Source organism: Plecotus auritus (assembly GCF_963455305.1).
Source record: "Plecotus auritus genome assembly, chromosome: 5".
NCBI classification, from domain to species: Eukaryota; Metazoa; Chordata; class Mammalia; order Chiroptera; family Vespertilionidae; genus Plecotus; species Plecotus auritus.
In genome coordinates, this window is record NC_137776.1 from 65,643,226 (window position 1) to 65,659,101 (window position 15,876).

At 39.8% G+C, this 15,876-nt stretch overlaps 1 protein-coding gene across 1 annotated transcript in view; it reads left to right on the forward strand.

The window, feature by feature from the left end:
* The window catches only part of NEB (nebulin), a 198,051-nt gene that overhangs the window by 56,678 nt on the left and 125,497 nt on the right, over nucleotides 1–15,876 (forward strand). Inside the window, exons 39-48 of the mRNA XM_080669929.1 lie at nucleotides 1,575–1,679; nucleotides 3,204–3,311; nucleotides 4,657–4,968; nucleotides 5,520–5,726; nucleotides 6,193–6,297; nucleotides 6,554–6,661; nucleotides 7,270–7,581; nucleotides 8,791–8,997; nucleotides 11,545–11,649; nucleotides 15,181–15,288. Of these exons, the coding sequence (XP_080526055.1) occupies nucleotides 1,575–1,679; nucleotides 3,204–3,311; nucleotides 4,657–4,968; nucleotides 5,520–5,726; nucleotides 6,193–6,297; nucleotides 6,554–6,661; nucleotides 7,270–7,581; nucleotides 8,791–8,997; nucleotides 11,545–11,649; nucleotides 15,181–15,288 (1,677 nt within the window). The remainder of the gene's footprint in view (nucleotides 1–1,574; nucleotides 1,680–3,203; nucleotides 3,312–4,656; nucleotides 4,969–5,519; nucleotides 5,727–6,192; nucleotides 6,298–6,553; nucleotides 6,662–7,269; nucleotides 7,582–8,790; nucleotides 8,998–11,544; nucleotides 11,650–15,180; nucleotides 15,289–15,876) is intronic.

Genomic DNA, 15,876 nt, shown 5'->3' on the forward strand with positions numbered 1-15,876 from the left:
TTCAGAGTTCTCTTAAAAGACCTCCACCGGAAAGAGGGATATAAGTAAAAAGCAAAGAAGGGAAGCCCCAGATATTGGGAGGTGGGGAATGCTTTGATTGACTCAGATTTGAGGCTTATCTGTAAATTTCATTTCTCAGGCCATTCCCTGCTCCCACACTACCATGGATGTTTCAAGATTAATTCTATTTTAGTGCTAAAATCAATGTAGACTCTCTGATTTCTTTTGTACTAACTGAGGTGTTCTCACCATTTTCCAGTTAGCTAGGAAAACTGCTCTCAGTAATTGTCTTCCCCATCAATAAATGCCGTCAATATCTTCCTCGTTACCCACGCCAGAAACCTGGCTTCACCACTGATGCCTCTCTGTGTGAACCCCACACCCAACTCCTCCGCTGAGTCAGTCTCCTAAATCTCTCTCAGCCATCCTGTCGAACTCCTCGCTGTCTTTCAGCCGCCACCAACCTAGTTCTGGCTCCCTATCTCTCCTGTGGACAACTATAGTCATCTGGTATCTGGACTCCATGCCTGAGGCACACACTACAACCAGAGAGACCATCTTAGCTCAAATCACATCCCTCTTATACTTAAAACCCCTTAGTAACTTCTTGAACTGAAAATAAAATCTAAATATATTAACTCGTCTGGGAGGCCCTGCTCCCCATCCTGTCTGACCTCTGGCCGTCCTCGGCCACTCCAGCCCCGTAACTCCAGCCCCTGTAACTCAGGGCTGCCTTCGGTGCCTCTCAGGCCACACCCTTTCCAGACTCAGGGCCCTGAATGCTCTTCTTCTGCCTGGACCCCTCCCTTATCTTCAAATTTGGGCATAAATATTACCTCCTTAAAGAGGCTTTGCTGACCACCCTGTTTCTTTCCTAAAGTTATTTTATTTACAACACATCATAAATTCTAACTCTATCTTGTAATTCATGTGTTTATTCTCTGTCTCTTCTACTGGTCTCTAAGCTCCAAAAGTACAGGTCTGCCCTGTTCAACCCTTTAAACACAGAACCTACCACCCTACTTGGCCCACAGCACTGTCCAGTAATTATTGGTGAAATGAGCCAATGACTACACTACAAATACCTCCCCCCCGTATGATAGTTTTGGTATTTGCCTCATATAGGCACACCTCATTTTATTGTGCTTTTTTATGCTTCGAAGATACTGCGTTTTCTACAAATGGAAGGTACTACCCTCCACCAGCAAAAAGATTATGACTCACTGAAGATTCAGATGATGATTAGCTTTATTTTTTTGGCAATAAAGTCTTTTTAAATTAAGGTATAAACATTGTTTTTTTTTAGACATAGTGCTATTGCACACTTAATAAACTATAGTATAGGGTAAATATAACCTTTATGTGCACTGGGAAACCAGAAAATTCATGTGACTCACTTTACCGTGATACCCACTTGATTGCAGTGGTCTGGAACTTAACCCACAATATCTCTGGGGTAGGCCTACGTATGGAAAAACACAAATGACAGTCTTGCTTTTTAAGGGAGGATGTGCTTAAGGAAAGCTACGTTTTGTCAGCTAATGATGTTTGCATGCTGCCTCCTTTGTTTTTAGTTGAACTACAAGGTGGAGGGGGAGAAACTGAAGCACAAGTACACGATAGACCCCGAATTGCCACAGTTTATTCAAGCCAAGGTCAACGCCCTCAACATGAGCAATGTGAGTATTTTTCCTGGTGATAGTCTAACATTGCTAATGGGGGCTTTTCCTTTCCAGTTCTGGGTAACTGTAGAACTTAGAATTTTGGAGAATAAACCGAATGGGACCCCAATGAGTTTCTTTTAGAGGAGGTCACAGAGAAGATGTGACTGCCAGTTGGCCCTTAGTTGGCCCCGGGCAACTGCAGGCTGTTCACCCCCTCCCCTGTCCCAGGAATGTACGATCTGCCCGTTTCCACAATGGGAGCCATTGGCAAAGGCACAGCCTTGAGAGAGCAATGTGTTGTTGAGACCATCTGGACAGTATGAGTGCCTAAACCCTATTAGAGTCTCTATATAAACTTTTAAGATTCTGGCCGTGGGTGCAGAGATCTACTATGAGGCCACTGAAGACAGACCTCATACGTGTACGCTCCCTTGCTTATTAACCTGCACCTACCAATCTGGAGTGACCTGCCTCTTTCTTCAGTCCCTCCTTGCCCTCCGTGTACAGGAGCCAATCAACAGTCCTCAGATCAGACTCCTATCACACAATATGAAACTAGAGGCTGCCATAACATTTCACTTAATGCAGACTTTTCCAAACTGTGGGCTATGATTCATTAGTGAGTTATAAAACCAATCTAGTAGGTTGTGTTCCATTAAAAAAAATAGAACGAAATGGGATAGACAAGATAGAAAAATACAGTAGTGCATAGTCTGTAGTAAGGTTAATTTTGCTTTATTTAACTTTTGTTTCAGTTATTTGTTAAAACTTCTGAAAAAGTTTACTGTCATTTTCTTTAGAAACACTTTTTTGTATGTAACGAACATCTCTCTCAGGTAGTCTAGATACCTAATTGGTGGTAGTGTTTAAATTTACTCTTATAAATTGTTTCCTTTTGTTTGTTTGTTTTTAAGTTGGTAAATTCTAATTTAAAAACATAATCAAACCTGAAGAAAAGTGTTGATTTCTTAAAAGATGCCTTAATCATTCTTCCTAATTTTTTAGGCTCTCTGGTATCTCCAAATAAACATTTTTTGGTGCTCATTTCTATGCTTTTGGTTTATTTAGAATTTTTTCTGCTGTTATAAGTAATATTTAAACATGAAGGTCAATTAAAACTGGATGCTACTACATCTGAAATTTTAATTTTAGTATTAAATGCCTTTCTGTAAATTAAAATGCTTTATTATTAAAAGTACAAGAAAATAAACTATTACATGCTTATTATAGAAAAGTTGGAAATATAAAAAATTATGAAAAATTTTAAATCTGTTATTCCACATTTAAAGCGTTACATTTCAGTTGCTTTGTTATGCCAACATATACATTTTTAAAGCAGTTGAGATCATACTGTGTAGTTACTGATGTTTTTAAAAAAGGCTCTGATAGATACATAAAAGATGAACTAATAGCCCTAACTCCACAAATTCTCTCAATAGAAAGGTGTAAAGTATGACATGTTTTATAAGAAAGATTTTGGCATCTTGTTTCATTCTTTCAATTTTGTTAAATAATAAAATAATGTTTCTTTCTTTCAAGGCTTATTATAAAGCAGACTGGAAGAAAACCCTCGCTAAAGGCTATGATTTGAGAACAGATGCTATTCCAATTGTTGCTGCAAAAAGTTCAAGAAATATTGCTAGTGATGTAAGTCTAATTTGAAAGCAGTAAACTTTCTCTTTATTTTCAAAATCTTCACATGGAGGCTATATGATCTATATTAGAAACAAAATAAAAAAGTTATGATATTAAAATACTTTTCTGGTATCCTAAGTAACAATGATTCTTTTATACTGCTCCACTTTAAAATATTTAAAAAATCAATACAGTTATTACAAATAAGAAAATTCTTTTTTAAACTGTAAAATATTTGGAACTCTCATTGTTATGAAGTTGAAAACTGATTTTTATTTTGTCAAGAAAAAAAGCTTTCGTATACTAAAATGTCACTAAATTGGAAATGTCTCCAACTGTTTTAAAAGAATACAATTTTTATTTTATTTTTTAAATCCTTATCTGAGGATATTTTTTCTATTGATTTTTAGAGAGAGTGGAAGGGAGGGAGAGAGAGAGAGAGAATTAATTGGTTGCCTCCCATACCTACCATGACTGATCAGGGCTGGGGATCAACCTGCAACTGCGGTGTGTACCCTTGACTGGGAATTGAACCTGTGACCATTTGGTATGAGGGCCAATGCTCTAATCACTGAGAAAACAGGCCAGGGCAAGAATACAATTTTTAAATACTATAATTTCCACACAAAAATTGATGAAATATGAAAACCCAGGAAGAATTATAGATTAAAATGAGAGGATTTTAGTTATATAATGAATTCATTTTAACAAATTAAGTTATAATTTTATATGAATTAATATAATACATAGATAGAGTTAAAAACTCTTTTGTAATCCCATACACTAATTTGTATAAAGGCATTGCAGAAATTTACTCAGAATTATGCAAAGACTTTATAAGATAATGCAAAGTAACACTTGAAACATATAATAAAAAAATAAATACACCACCCAGTGTGGCTCAATGGTTGAATGTCAACCCATGTACCAAGAGATAACCAGTTCAATTCCCAATCAGGGCACATGCCTGGGTTTCAGGCTCAATCTCCCATAGGGCATGTGGGAAGCAGGAGATCGATGTCTCTCTCATCAATGTTCTCTCTCCCCCTCTCCCTTCCTCTCTCTACCAAATCCTTAATAAGTAAAATTTTCAGGAACCTTTGAGAATATTCAAAGAATCTATTTATGAATAATCTGGATATAAACTACAAATTATTCCATTCTTGATTATCTTCAGAGCACATTTCAAGACCATCCATTAGAAATTCTTTGCTAGTTGTTTATTTAACAATGCTAAAACACTAGATTCAGAGTGGATTCAGCTATTGCTTAATTTGTTAGGTAAATTCAGTTTAATATTTTAGTATTTCCTGCATTATACCCTCTCAAACTTATGTCTGCCTTCTTTTTCATATAGTTCAAATATAAAGAGGCCCACGAGAAAGCCAAAGGCAAGCAAATTGGATTTCGTAGTCTTCAGGATGATCCTAAACTGGTTCACTACATGAATGTAGCCAAAATGCAATCAGATCGTGAATACAAAAAGGGCTACGAAGCCAGCAAGACCAAGTACCACACGCCCTTGGATATGTTCAGTGTGACGGCGGCCAAGAAATCTCAGGAGGTTGCTACCAACACCAACTACAGACAACCCTACCACAACTACACTCTGCTGCCCGATGCCATGAATGTGGAGCATTCCAAGAACGCGATGCAGATTCAAAGTGATGTATGTAACAATCAACAGATTGTTGGCATAGAATTATTCATTTCTAGTTGGCAGGAGGGAAGAACAAGAAATAGGCAATTCCACTCACTCCACCCTAAACCTGGCTAGACTCACCATAATTAGGGGTCCTCTCCAGAATTTGGAGTTTTAGGATTTTACTCATTTGAACCATATGTAGCTTCCTTTGGGGGTTGTTATATACATATTTTAGAACTTTGGATGTTAAACCCAATATATGATGTACCCTTAAAAAAATAGATTCAAATGAGTACTATATAGTATATTTTCTAGTGCAAAATTCTGTTCACTTTCACCCCAAGAAAGTTAAATTTTTTAAGGAATTATTGGGTCAGGATTTCCTGTTAAAAATCACCATGAATGTAATAGCTTTTATAATTAATTGTTTTCCAGAAGATAATAGGGAATAAAAAGCCAGTCATTCTCCCCCAACTCCTTTTTTTCTTTCTTTTTGATAATGATTGAATCATCTAACTAAAGAAACCCATGCCCTGACTTTTTCTGAATTCAAATTTTCCTTTTATATTGTAAAGAACCTATACAAGTCCGACTTCACCAACTGGATGAAAGGGATTGGCTGGGTCCCAATAGATTCCCTAGAGGTGGAGAAGGCAAAGAAAGCAGGAGAGATTCTTAGCGAGAAGAAGTATCGCCAGCACCCTGAGAAGCTGAAGTTCACATATTCCATGGACACAATGGAACAAGAACTTAACAAGAGTAACAAACTGATCATGGATAAGGTAAGAAGTCACCTGCTGACCTCAGCCCCAGAATCCTCCTAGTGCTCATGCCCCTGAGCCTGGCACTGCCACTATGATCTCTGTCTGCATTTTAATCTTTCTGATGGCCCTGGTGGTGGCAGTGGTAGGAGGGGCATACTGTACCTTTTGTCATGTCTAGAGATTCTCAGTTATACTGATCCTCGGGCTGTCAACACCATGTTGAGGGTGGGACAAAACTACAAAACCTACATCATGTGAGGTTGAGGCAAGATGGTATTTGTTGTTTCAGTGGAAAAGGACTCCCTTGTGTGATCATTTTTGTCCTCAGCGTGTGCCTAGTCTCATCAGCCCCTCCTGCTATTTCACCCATTTTCCAATATCAGAGTTAAGCTCTTCCCCATGGAGCTGTGAGTCTCTTCCCCTTGCTAGCACTCCCACACACTGGTCCTGCTGTTCAGTCACGTGCCTGCCCTTCTCGTTGTAGAGGCGCTACATTGAGAAATGGAACAAAGACAAGACCACCACTCACGTCATGCCCGATACGCCAGACATTCTACTCTCCAAAATGAACCAAATCACCATGAGTGATGTAAGTAGATGAACAACAAAAGTAGGGGAGGTGAAGTGAACTAACGCTTATGGAATGTCTGTCTTTTACATGCCAGAAGTCAGGATCCCCGTCTAACCCAAATGAAAAGATGCTGACGTTTCTCTTTTTCCTTTCCTTTCCTTTCCTTTCCTTTCCTTTCCTTTCCTTTCCTTTCCTTTCCTTTCCTTTCCTTTCCTTTCCTTTCCTTTCCTTTCCTTTCCTTTCCTTTTCTTTTCTTTTCTATTTGATCATTTAGAAACTGTACAAAGCTGGTTGGGAAGAAGAAAAGAAGAAAGGATATGACTTGAGGCCGGATGCCATCTCAATAAAGGCTGCAAGGGCCTCTAGAGACATTGCCAGTGATGTAAGTGCTTCCGCTGGGCCTTCCTTAGGATGAGCGGAGTTTGTGTGTTTTCAAGGAGCTGCAGTCAGCCTACCCAGGATTGGTGGGACCATCGTCCCGTGTAACACACAAGCCACATCCCTTCATTCAGTCCAAGGACCCTCTAATCATTTGTCCATTATTTAATCTAAAAAGTGACTGGGTCTTGTTAAAATAAGTTGCTTTTAAAGTATTCTAATCATTTATAGGCAATTCTAAACAAATATAGGGATGCAGCTACAGGTTTCACCTTGGAGACCCCTGACCAGGCTTTTCCTGAATTTAAAGATGCAGCCTTTTCTGCTGGTCAGACAGCCGAGTGGAAAGAGCTGCTTTCTAAAGCGCCCTATACAGCTTATTTCCACGTTGCTTTCATTAATTCTGAGATCATTTTCTTTCCATGGACCTATGTCTGGCATGAAATTTGAAATAAAAAGATTTTGCTCCCTGCCCCCTATGAGCTCTTTTATTTCTAATTTTAGGGTAGCTCTAAGACTCTAAACCTGTGACAAAGCTGAAGGCATCTAGTTTATTATAATTCTCTTTCCTCCACTATCTTCATCACCATGTGTTTTTTTTTCTCTCTACAGTTCAAATACAAGCAAGCCTATGAACAAGGCAAAGGGAAGCACATTGGCTTCCGGAGCCTGGAGGACGACCCCAAGTTGGTGCACTTCATGCAGGTGGCCAAGATGCAGTCAGACCGGGAATACAGGAAGGGCTATGAGAAATCCAAGACATCCTTCCACACGCCGGTGGACATGTTCAGTGTGGTGGCAGCCAAGAAGTCTCAGGAAGTGGCCACCAACACCAACTACAGGAATGTGATCCATACCTACAACATGCTTCCTGATGCCATGAGCTTCGAATTGGCCAAAAACATGATGCAGATTCAAAGTGATGTACGTGACAGCCACTCCATTTGCAGAACATTTACTCTGGATAATAAGCAAATCAGTAGTGACCATAAGTAGTGACATTTTGAAAATCCTGAAAGAAATTCATGCGTAATTTCCCAATAAGGTGTTTCATTTTTTACCGTAGGTTAAATTTATTTATTTATTTTTAACAAAAAGGGATCAATTCTAGAAACGAAAGTCTTATTTTCTGCCATTATGGCTGTGAGTCTTGTTGGGTGCTCGATTTGGCAATGGCAAATTAAATTTGGTTTCAGAAAGAATGTGTTGAAAGAACTGTGTCTAACAAAGAGAGTCAGAAGCATGAAAGGCTCCTGATAGAGGAGCACGAGGGAAAGCAGAACCTCAGATGATGTGATAGCTCTTGCCTCTCGCTCCCAAGCAGCATTCTTTTCACTATGTCCAGCTTTTGAGGAGGTGATGGGTGAGGCAGCTTATTAGAATGAGTGTGAGGAAGGCATAGACAGTAGAGAGCCAAGAATTCAGCTATAGAGGACATCTGGTGGCTGGAGAAAGTGAATTTAAATTATGAACCAAAGGCAGGCCCCGAGCTTGTATTTCTTTTTGGAAATGTAAAAACTGAGCTATTATCTCATATGTATAATATTATATATGTATATGTAATATACCCAATAGATGTAACAAATATATATACAGTATATATTACATATAAGTATATTACATATATGAGGAGGTACATAAGTGCCCAAATGAAAGCAACCAAGTACACAGGTGTAGAAGAAAATGTCAGAGTTAAGGGGAGAAAAATGAAATTTGTGCCAAGTACCAGTGAGGTTTCCAATATACCTGAGGGAATTGTAACAGTGGTAACTGATCAAAGACTTATAGCAAAAGAGAGTAATGGGCTCCCTAAGCCATCTATTAACCAAGGGAACTTAAGAATTTTGTAAGAAAGTTGGGCCAGCATAGTCACCAATCTTGAGATAATAGTAATGTGGTAAATTAATGTACTTGGTATTTTTTAGCACTTTTTCTTCAGGAAGGCATTTAGAAAAACAGGTTACAAAAATATTACTGCTTATTTTTAATTTCTCATGCAAGAAAATGTATAAAAGATGAAGTTTAGGGATAAACATAGTCGAAGTTCATTATACTTAGGGAATATCAAATACCCACACGTGGTTCCTGGAAGTTTTGGTTTCTTCTCCTTCTGGAACTTTTCCTCTTTTGCAGAATCAATACAAAGCTGACTTTGATGACTTCGTGAAAGGCGTTGGATGGCTCCCTCTGGGCTCCCTGGAGGCTGAGAAAAACAAGAAAGCCATGGAGATCATCAGTGAAAAGAAGTACCGCCAACACCCAGACACTTTGAAGTATTCCACATTGATGGATTCAATGAACATGGTTTTGGCTCAGAATAATGCCAAAATTATGAATGAGGTAAATCAATAATGTAGTGTTTCATATGTATCAGGAAGAAGCCAGGCATATCTTATATTTAATCTTCAGATTTTCCTGACAGTTTTAGGGCATCATAATTAATGTTTACTCTACCTTGAAAGAGGGCCTGTAATTTAAAAAAAAAAGTCTTAATAAGTGCCCCCACCCAAATGTTCAATGAACTTCTCTACCCCATAATGCAAATCTTGAAAAGCGTCCCCTCTAAGGTGAATTTGAGTAGAAGTTCGCGAGTTTGAATCAGAAGACTGACTAATAACAGCTGGGTTTTGCACCCCTCCCTGCTGCCTAGCTGCTTTGATGGGATCAGAGCAGACTCCTAGATCACGTGGCAATAGCAGCGTTCTGAGCCAGGACCTTCTCTGGGCAATCATGAGAGCAATCTTTCTCCACCAGTAGTTCTTGGATTACTAATAATTCTAGCCTTTAGAAAAGCACTAGTGTATTTCTTAGCTGTTAGTTGATACCAGGACGAATAAGTACATCAGCCTTGGACATCTGTTTTTAAGTTACAACTAATAATATAATTGCAGAGCGTTGGCTGTATTATGTGGATCACAATTTGCAATGCTGTTGATTAGAAAAAGGGAGAGCCCAACCGGCGTGGCTCAGTGGTTGAGCATTGATCTAGGACCAGGAGGTCACGGTTTGATTCCCAGTCAGGGTACATGCCCAGTTGCAGGCTTGATTCCTAGCAGGGGGCATGCAGGAGGCAGCCAATCAATGATTCTCTCTCATCATTGATGTTTCTATCTCTCTCTCCCTCTCCTTTCCTTTCTGAAAGCAATAAAAATATATTTTTAAAAATTAGAAAAAGGGAGGAAATTATTTGGACTGTAACATTAAGCAGTTGCAGAAAATGATGGTCCTAAAGATAGAGCTGTATTATGCTGTCTCTGAGTGAATCCCCTGGAGTCTTCTGAGAAAACAGATTCGTAAAGAAGACCAACCTCTTGGAAAGGAACTTGCCTAAAAGACAAGGCATGACTTGCAGTGCCCTTTTTAACATTTAGAATTTAAACTATCACAAGAGCACATTTATTTTTAAAATATTAAAACTTTCATTGTTTCTTCATTGTTAATGATTACTGTTTCAGAATAATAATACCAAGGTGAGAATCATAGAAATAGAAAATGCTAATACTGAGAAGCAGCTTGGTGATCATCAAGTTGAATCCTTTCATTGTAGTGTTGAGAAAACCATGGCACTTCCCCTAAAGATACACAGCAGGTTAACTACTGAGTCTGGATTAGAACTGGATCAGACTCTGATGACTAGCTATTGCTCTTGCCACTAGGATTGTGCTAATCCTACAACCACTACATGTGGCAATTTAAATAAATTAAAATGTTATATGTTTTCTTTGGCTGCTTTTGAACTACAACAACAGAGTTGAGTAGTTAATGACAGAGATCCTCTGACCCATGAAGCCTGAGGTATTTCCTGCCTGCCCCTTTACAGGAAAAGTTTACTGATCCCTGGTCTAGAAGAAGTTTTGTTTTTGCTTTCTTATTAAACTTGGCTAAAACAGAAATAGTATTTTTTACCAGTCAGATTGCAAAGATTAAAAAGTTGTTATATAGAGTATTTGCAAGGGAGTTCATGTTAATGTAAACTTCTAATCAATATATTGTTAATATTTGTTAAAAATATTCACATGCCCAATACCCTACAGAAATCCCTATATATGTGCAAAGATATACACACACACACGCTAATATTTTTTGGGAGATTAAGGTCTCTAAATAGAGATGCTGAGTTGGAATTAAGAGTACAAGGCATTTTTTAGGATTCAGTACCTGTGGGAGGGAGAACCAGGCAGAAAGAGGAGCCTGACTATGAGACCCTTGAATGTACATAGCCTGCCAGATGTGTCCTGTGTTGGCCTGACCATTCATACTTTGATGAGTCACTGGATGTGGCCACCAGGGAAGGGTGTGCTCTTGAGTGAGGCAGCAAACTGTGCAGCAGGTGACAACTGGAGGCTGTCTGCCAATAGCTGGGGCAACATGTTCTAAGCCCAGCACTAAGACCATGGTGCCATGACTTGTAGAAGACTGCAAACAACACATCAAACGCTGTCAGTAGAGAAACTGTTAAGTCAATTGGGTTGCACCTCCTCATGGGATAGTAAGCTCTTTATATAAATTATTTTAAGAGGCTTAAAAGATCCCTAACTATATTATTAAGTGAAAAAGGCAAGATGTAGATCATTATGTATATGTGACCTCATTTATATTTAAAAAGGACTATATGTGGGCTTTAATATGCCTAGAAATTTTTAGAATGCAGATGCGATCTCCAGGCTGTCCAATAAGAGGATAGGATATCCATCTTCTCTGCATTGTCTTGTTGAAATAAGCACCTTTTTATTTAAATTTTATAAAAATAAGAACTTGCTAATAAAAATACATAAAATATTGATATTTATGTACAATGATATGTATGTACTAAGCAAGGCTCCTTGTAAGATACTGACTTCCACTGGGTTTTGTTTGTTTATTTGTTTGTTTGTTTTTACTCTCTAGCACCTCTACAAACAAGCATGGGAGGCTGACAAGACCAAAGTCCACATCATGCCAGATATCCCCCAGATTATTTTGGCAAAGGCAAATGCAGTTAACATGAGCGATGTAAGTATCATTACCCCTGTTGTCATCTTTCTTTCCTGCCTATTTGAAGCAGTAAAAATGAATTAACTAATTAATATGCCTTAATTTTAAGAGTAAATGTTTTGAAAGTAAGAGTGGGAATCCAAAAATGAGAATCTTTCTCTGTCTTGCTTTGCAAACTGTGGATGGGACTCAGGCCCAGCAATTGAAATTTGAAAGGCAGGTTCATTTTTTTGTGGGGCAGGTCCTCCTTCTCAAACTAAGATACTTGGCAAGAAGAGAAGCACTTGGGGGCCAGGAGAAGAGAAAAAGGAAGTGAGAATCTTAGGACTTCATTCTTAGAATCCATCCACCAAGCTTTTGAGATGTTTCTAAAGAAGGGGTCTGGGGCAGAGAAACCAAGATGGCGGCATAGGTAAACACCTAAACTGCTGCCTCTCACAACAATTTCAAAACTACAACTAAAAGACAGAACGGACACCATCCAGAACCACAGGAAAGCAGGCTGAGTGAAAATTCTACAACTAGAAGGAAGGAGAAAAGCTCACAGAGAATTGGAGGTACGGCAAAGGGGCTTTGTGCGCGCAGAGAGGAAGGGCAGCTGAGAGCCTGGCTGACTTCCTCTGGCGGAAGGGGGAAGGAAGCCTCCGACCGCACTGAACCCCAGTTCTGACTGCACTGAACCCCAGTTCCGGGCGAACCCCTGGGGACCCACGCTCTTGTGGGGGGAGTCTGGACTCTCGGGCGGAGACGCGGGAGCCGGGGAAGGCGGAGGACTGAAAGTGCACACTCGAGCGCGCGCTGGTGCGCACAAAGGCTGCGGGGGTTGCCACAGGCTTTCCCTAGTGGAGGGGAGTCAGAGGAGTCTGACTGCACTGAGCCCCAGTTCTGACTGAAGTGAACCCCAGTTCCAGGCGAGCCCCTGGGGACCCACGCTCTTGTGGGGGGAATCTGGACTCTCGGGCGGAGACTCGGGAGCCAGGGAAGGCGGAGGACTGAAAGCGCGCCCGCGCCGGTGCGCACAAGGGCTGCGGAGGTTGTCGCGGGCTTTCCCTGGTGGAGGGGAGTCAGAGGCTCCTGACGGCACTGTGCCCCAGTTCTGACTGCAGTGAACCCCGGTTCCAGGCGAGCCCCTGGGGACCCACGCTCTTGTGGGGGGAGTCTGGACTCTCAGGCAGAGACTCGAGCTGGGGAAGGCGGAGGACTGAAAGCGCACGTGCGCGGAGGGGCGGGGCTGACAGGAAGCCAAGACTGAGGCTCCACCCCATCCAAGCTGAGCACAGAGGCTATTGCAATTTGGCAAGTCTAATCCTATAGGGCTGTCTCCAGCACCGGGCTTCTCCCAGCATAGACACAGCTGATCCTTACAGCCAACTGACCCGGAGGTCAATTCTTCCCAGTGATACCAACAACAATAAAGACTTAATTACAACAAGGCTGTACACACAGTCCACAAAGGGGTGCACCAAGAGTGACCACCTCAGGTTAACTGGAGAAGCAGACCCACTGGGCCATACTGGAAACCTAGCACAAATATCTACCTTACCAACTCAGGGAATCAATGAAAATGCGGGGTCAAAGAATCAGATCACAAACGAAAGAAATGGAGGAAAACAAACGACTGGATATAGAATTCAAAACCACCGTTATAAGACTTTTTAAGAATATCCTAGAAAAGGCCAATAAATATAACGAGACCCTCGAAGATATGAAAAAGGACCAACTAGAAATTAAACATACACTGACTGAAATAAAAAATATTATACAGAGACCCAGAAACAGAATAGAGGAACACAAGAATCAAGTCAAAGAATTGAAATACAAAGAAGCAAAAAACACTCAACCGAAAAAGCAAAAAGCAAAAAAAAAAATCCAAAAAGTTGAAGATAATGTAAGAAGACTCTGGGACAACTTCAAGCGTACCAACATCAGAATTATGGGGGTGCCAGAAGAAGAGAGAGAGCAAGATACTGAAAACCTATTTGAAGAAATAATGACAGAAAACTTCCCACACCTGGTGAAAGAAATAGACTTACAAGTCCAGGAAGCCCACAGAACCCCAAACAAAAGGAATCCAAAGAGGACCACACCAAGACACATCATAATTAAAATGCCAAGAGCAAAAGACAAAGAGAGAATATTAAAAGCAGCAAGAGAAAAACAGTTAATTACCTACAAGGGAGCACCCATACGACTGTCAGCTGACTTCTCAACAGAAACTATGCAGGCCAGACGGGAGTGGCAAGAAATTTTCAATGTGATGAATAGCAAGAACCTACAACCAAGATTACTCTACCCAGCAAAGCTATCATTCAGAATTGAAGGGCAGATAAAGAGCTTCACAGATAAGAAAAAGCTGAAGGAGTTCATCACCACCAAACCAGTATTATATGAAATGCTGAAAGGTATTCTTAAAGAAGAGGAAGAAGAAAAAAGTAAAGAGAAAAATTATGAACAACAAATACATATCTATCAACAAGCGAACCTAAAAATCAAGTGAATTAAAAACCTGAGGAGCAGAATAATCTGGTGAATATAATAGAATCAGGGGCATAGAAAGGGAGTGGACTGATAATTCTCAGGGGGAAAGGGGTATGGGGGGTTCATGAAGAGAATGGACAAAAATCATACACCTATGGATGAGGACAGTGGGGGGGAGGTAAGGGCAGAAGGTGGGGTGGGAAAGGGGTGGAGGGGAGCTATGGGGGGAAAAAGGAGAAATAATTGTAATAATCTGAATAAAGATTTATTTAAAAAAAAAAAAAAAGAAGGGGTCTGGGGAAAGTTAATGGAAAGGGAAGATGCACATTTTGAAGAATTTGGGCAAGCCTCATAAGAAGAAATGTACAACACTTAATGTCAGAAAATGCATAGGTGATTTATTTCACTTCCTTTCTCATCCTAACCATAGTTGCTAGGAAATCCTCTAATTCTGCCAGGTTGTTTTTTTTTCTTTTCTTTGTTTGAATTACATAGGAATTTGAAATTGCTGACTTCTTCTTGGGTTGTAGAGTCCACACAATTATATAAATAAAAATATCAACTGTGAAACAATGAAAATTTTTTTAATGTAAGAATGTGTCTGTTTTGTAGTCATCCCTGGACTCTTATTTGATAAAAGTGCATCAGAAAGAATCTACTGGGCTTTCACATTTTTTTCCTACTAAATTTTTTTTCTATTTTTTTAATTTTTTTTCTTTTTTCTTTATTGATTAAGGTATTACATATGTGTCCTTATCCCTCATCGCCCCCCCCCCCCCCTCACATTTTTTCAAAAAGCATGTTTATAACTCAATAGAGATGGAGAACTTTTACTTTTTCTGGTAGTTTCTTTTTTCTTTTCTTTTTTTTCTGGTAGGTTCTTGAAGATATGTATGAGCTTGTAATTGATTTTTTTCCAAACACAGTTATGTTATTTGTGAGAACATTTAGCCATTGATTCACCAGTGAAACATTCTGTTCAAAAATAAAAAACAATGCTAGTTTACTTTTTAAAAATAAATCTAGGCTTTCCTATTTATAAGAAAACTATTCCCTTGCCTCTTTTTATAGAAACTCTACAAACTTTCCATGGAAGAGTCTAAAAAGAAAGGCTACGATCTCAGAACTGATGCCATTTCTATCAAAGCTGCCAAGGCCTCAAGAGATATTGCAAGTGATGTAAGTCTGAAGGAGAGCAGTCACCTGGCTGGGGGGTTCTAATCTACCAAAATAATAACGGCTCAGTTCTGGAAAAACTGAGTGGATAGAATATGGGGGGTGGGGATGTGCCGCTAACAATAGCCTCATTCTATTCTGTGAATGCCTCTTAGCTTTGCTCTTTTGTTTTCTCTGGTATTTCTGAAAAAAAAAAAAAAAATCCCTAAGTCACCAAGGCTATGGCCTGTAGAAATCCAAAGACTTGTACTGTTCTTGCCTCTTAGGATCTGTCTTCCTAACAGGATGTCTCATGAAGTGGTGTGCTGGGGGTGCTGATGACAACTGATTGTTAAACAATCGGGAATTGTGCAAACCAGTTATTAAACTGTTGGTAGTTTGACATTAGCCACAGTGGGAGTATTTACATCACAGAAATTGACAAAGACGACAACTTAGGGTTTTCCCCCTGGGGAGCTGGTGTGCCAGCGCACCACTGCCATAACATAAGCTTTGTGAAACTCAGTTCTTCCATTTGGTTGTTTGTCCAAGAAATCCACTCATAGTGAGTACTCAATGATTTGGGGTAGTGGGAGAAGCACGTTTCAGAGC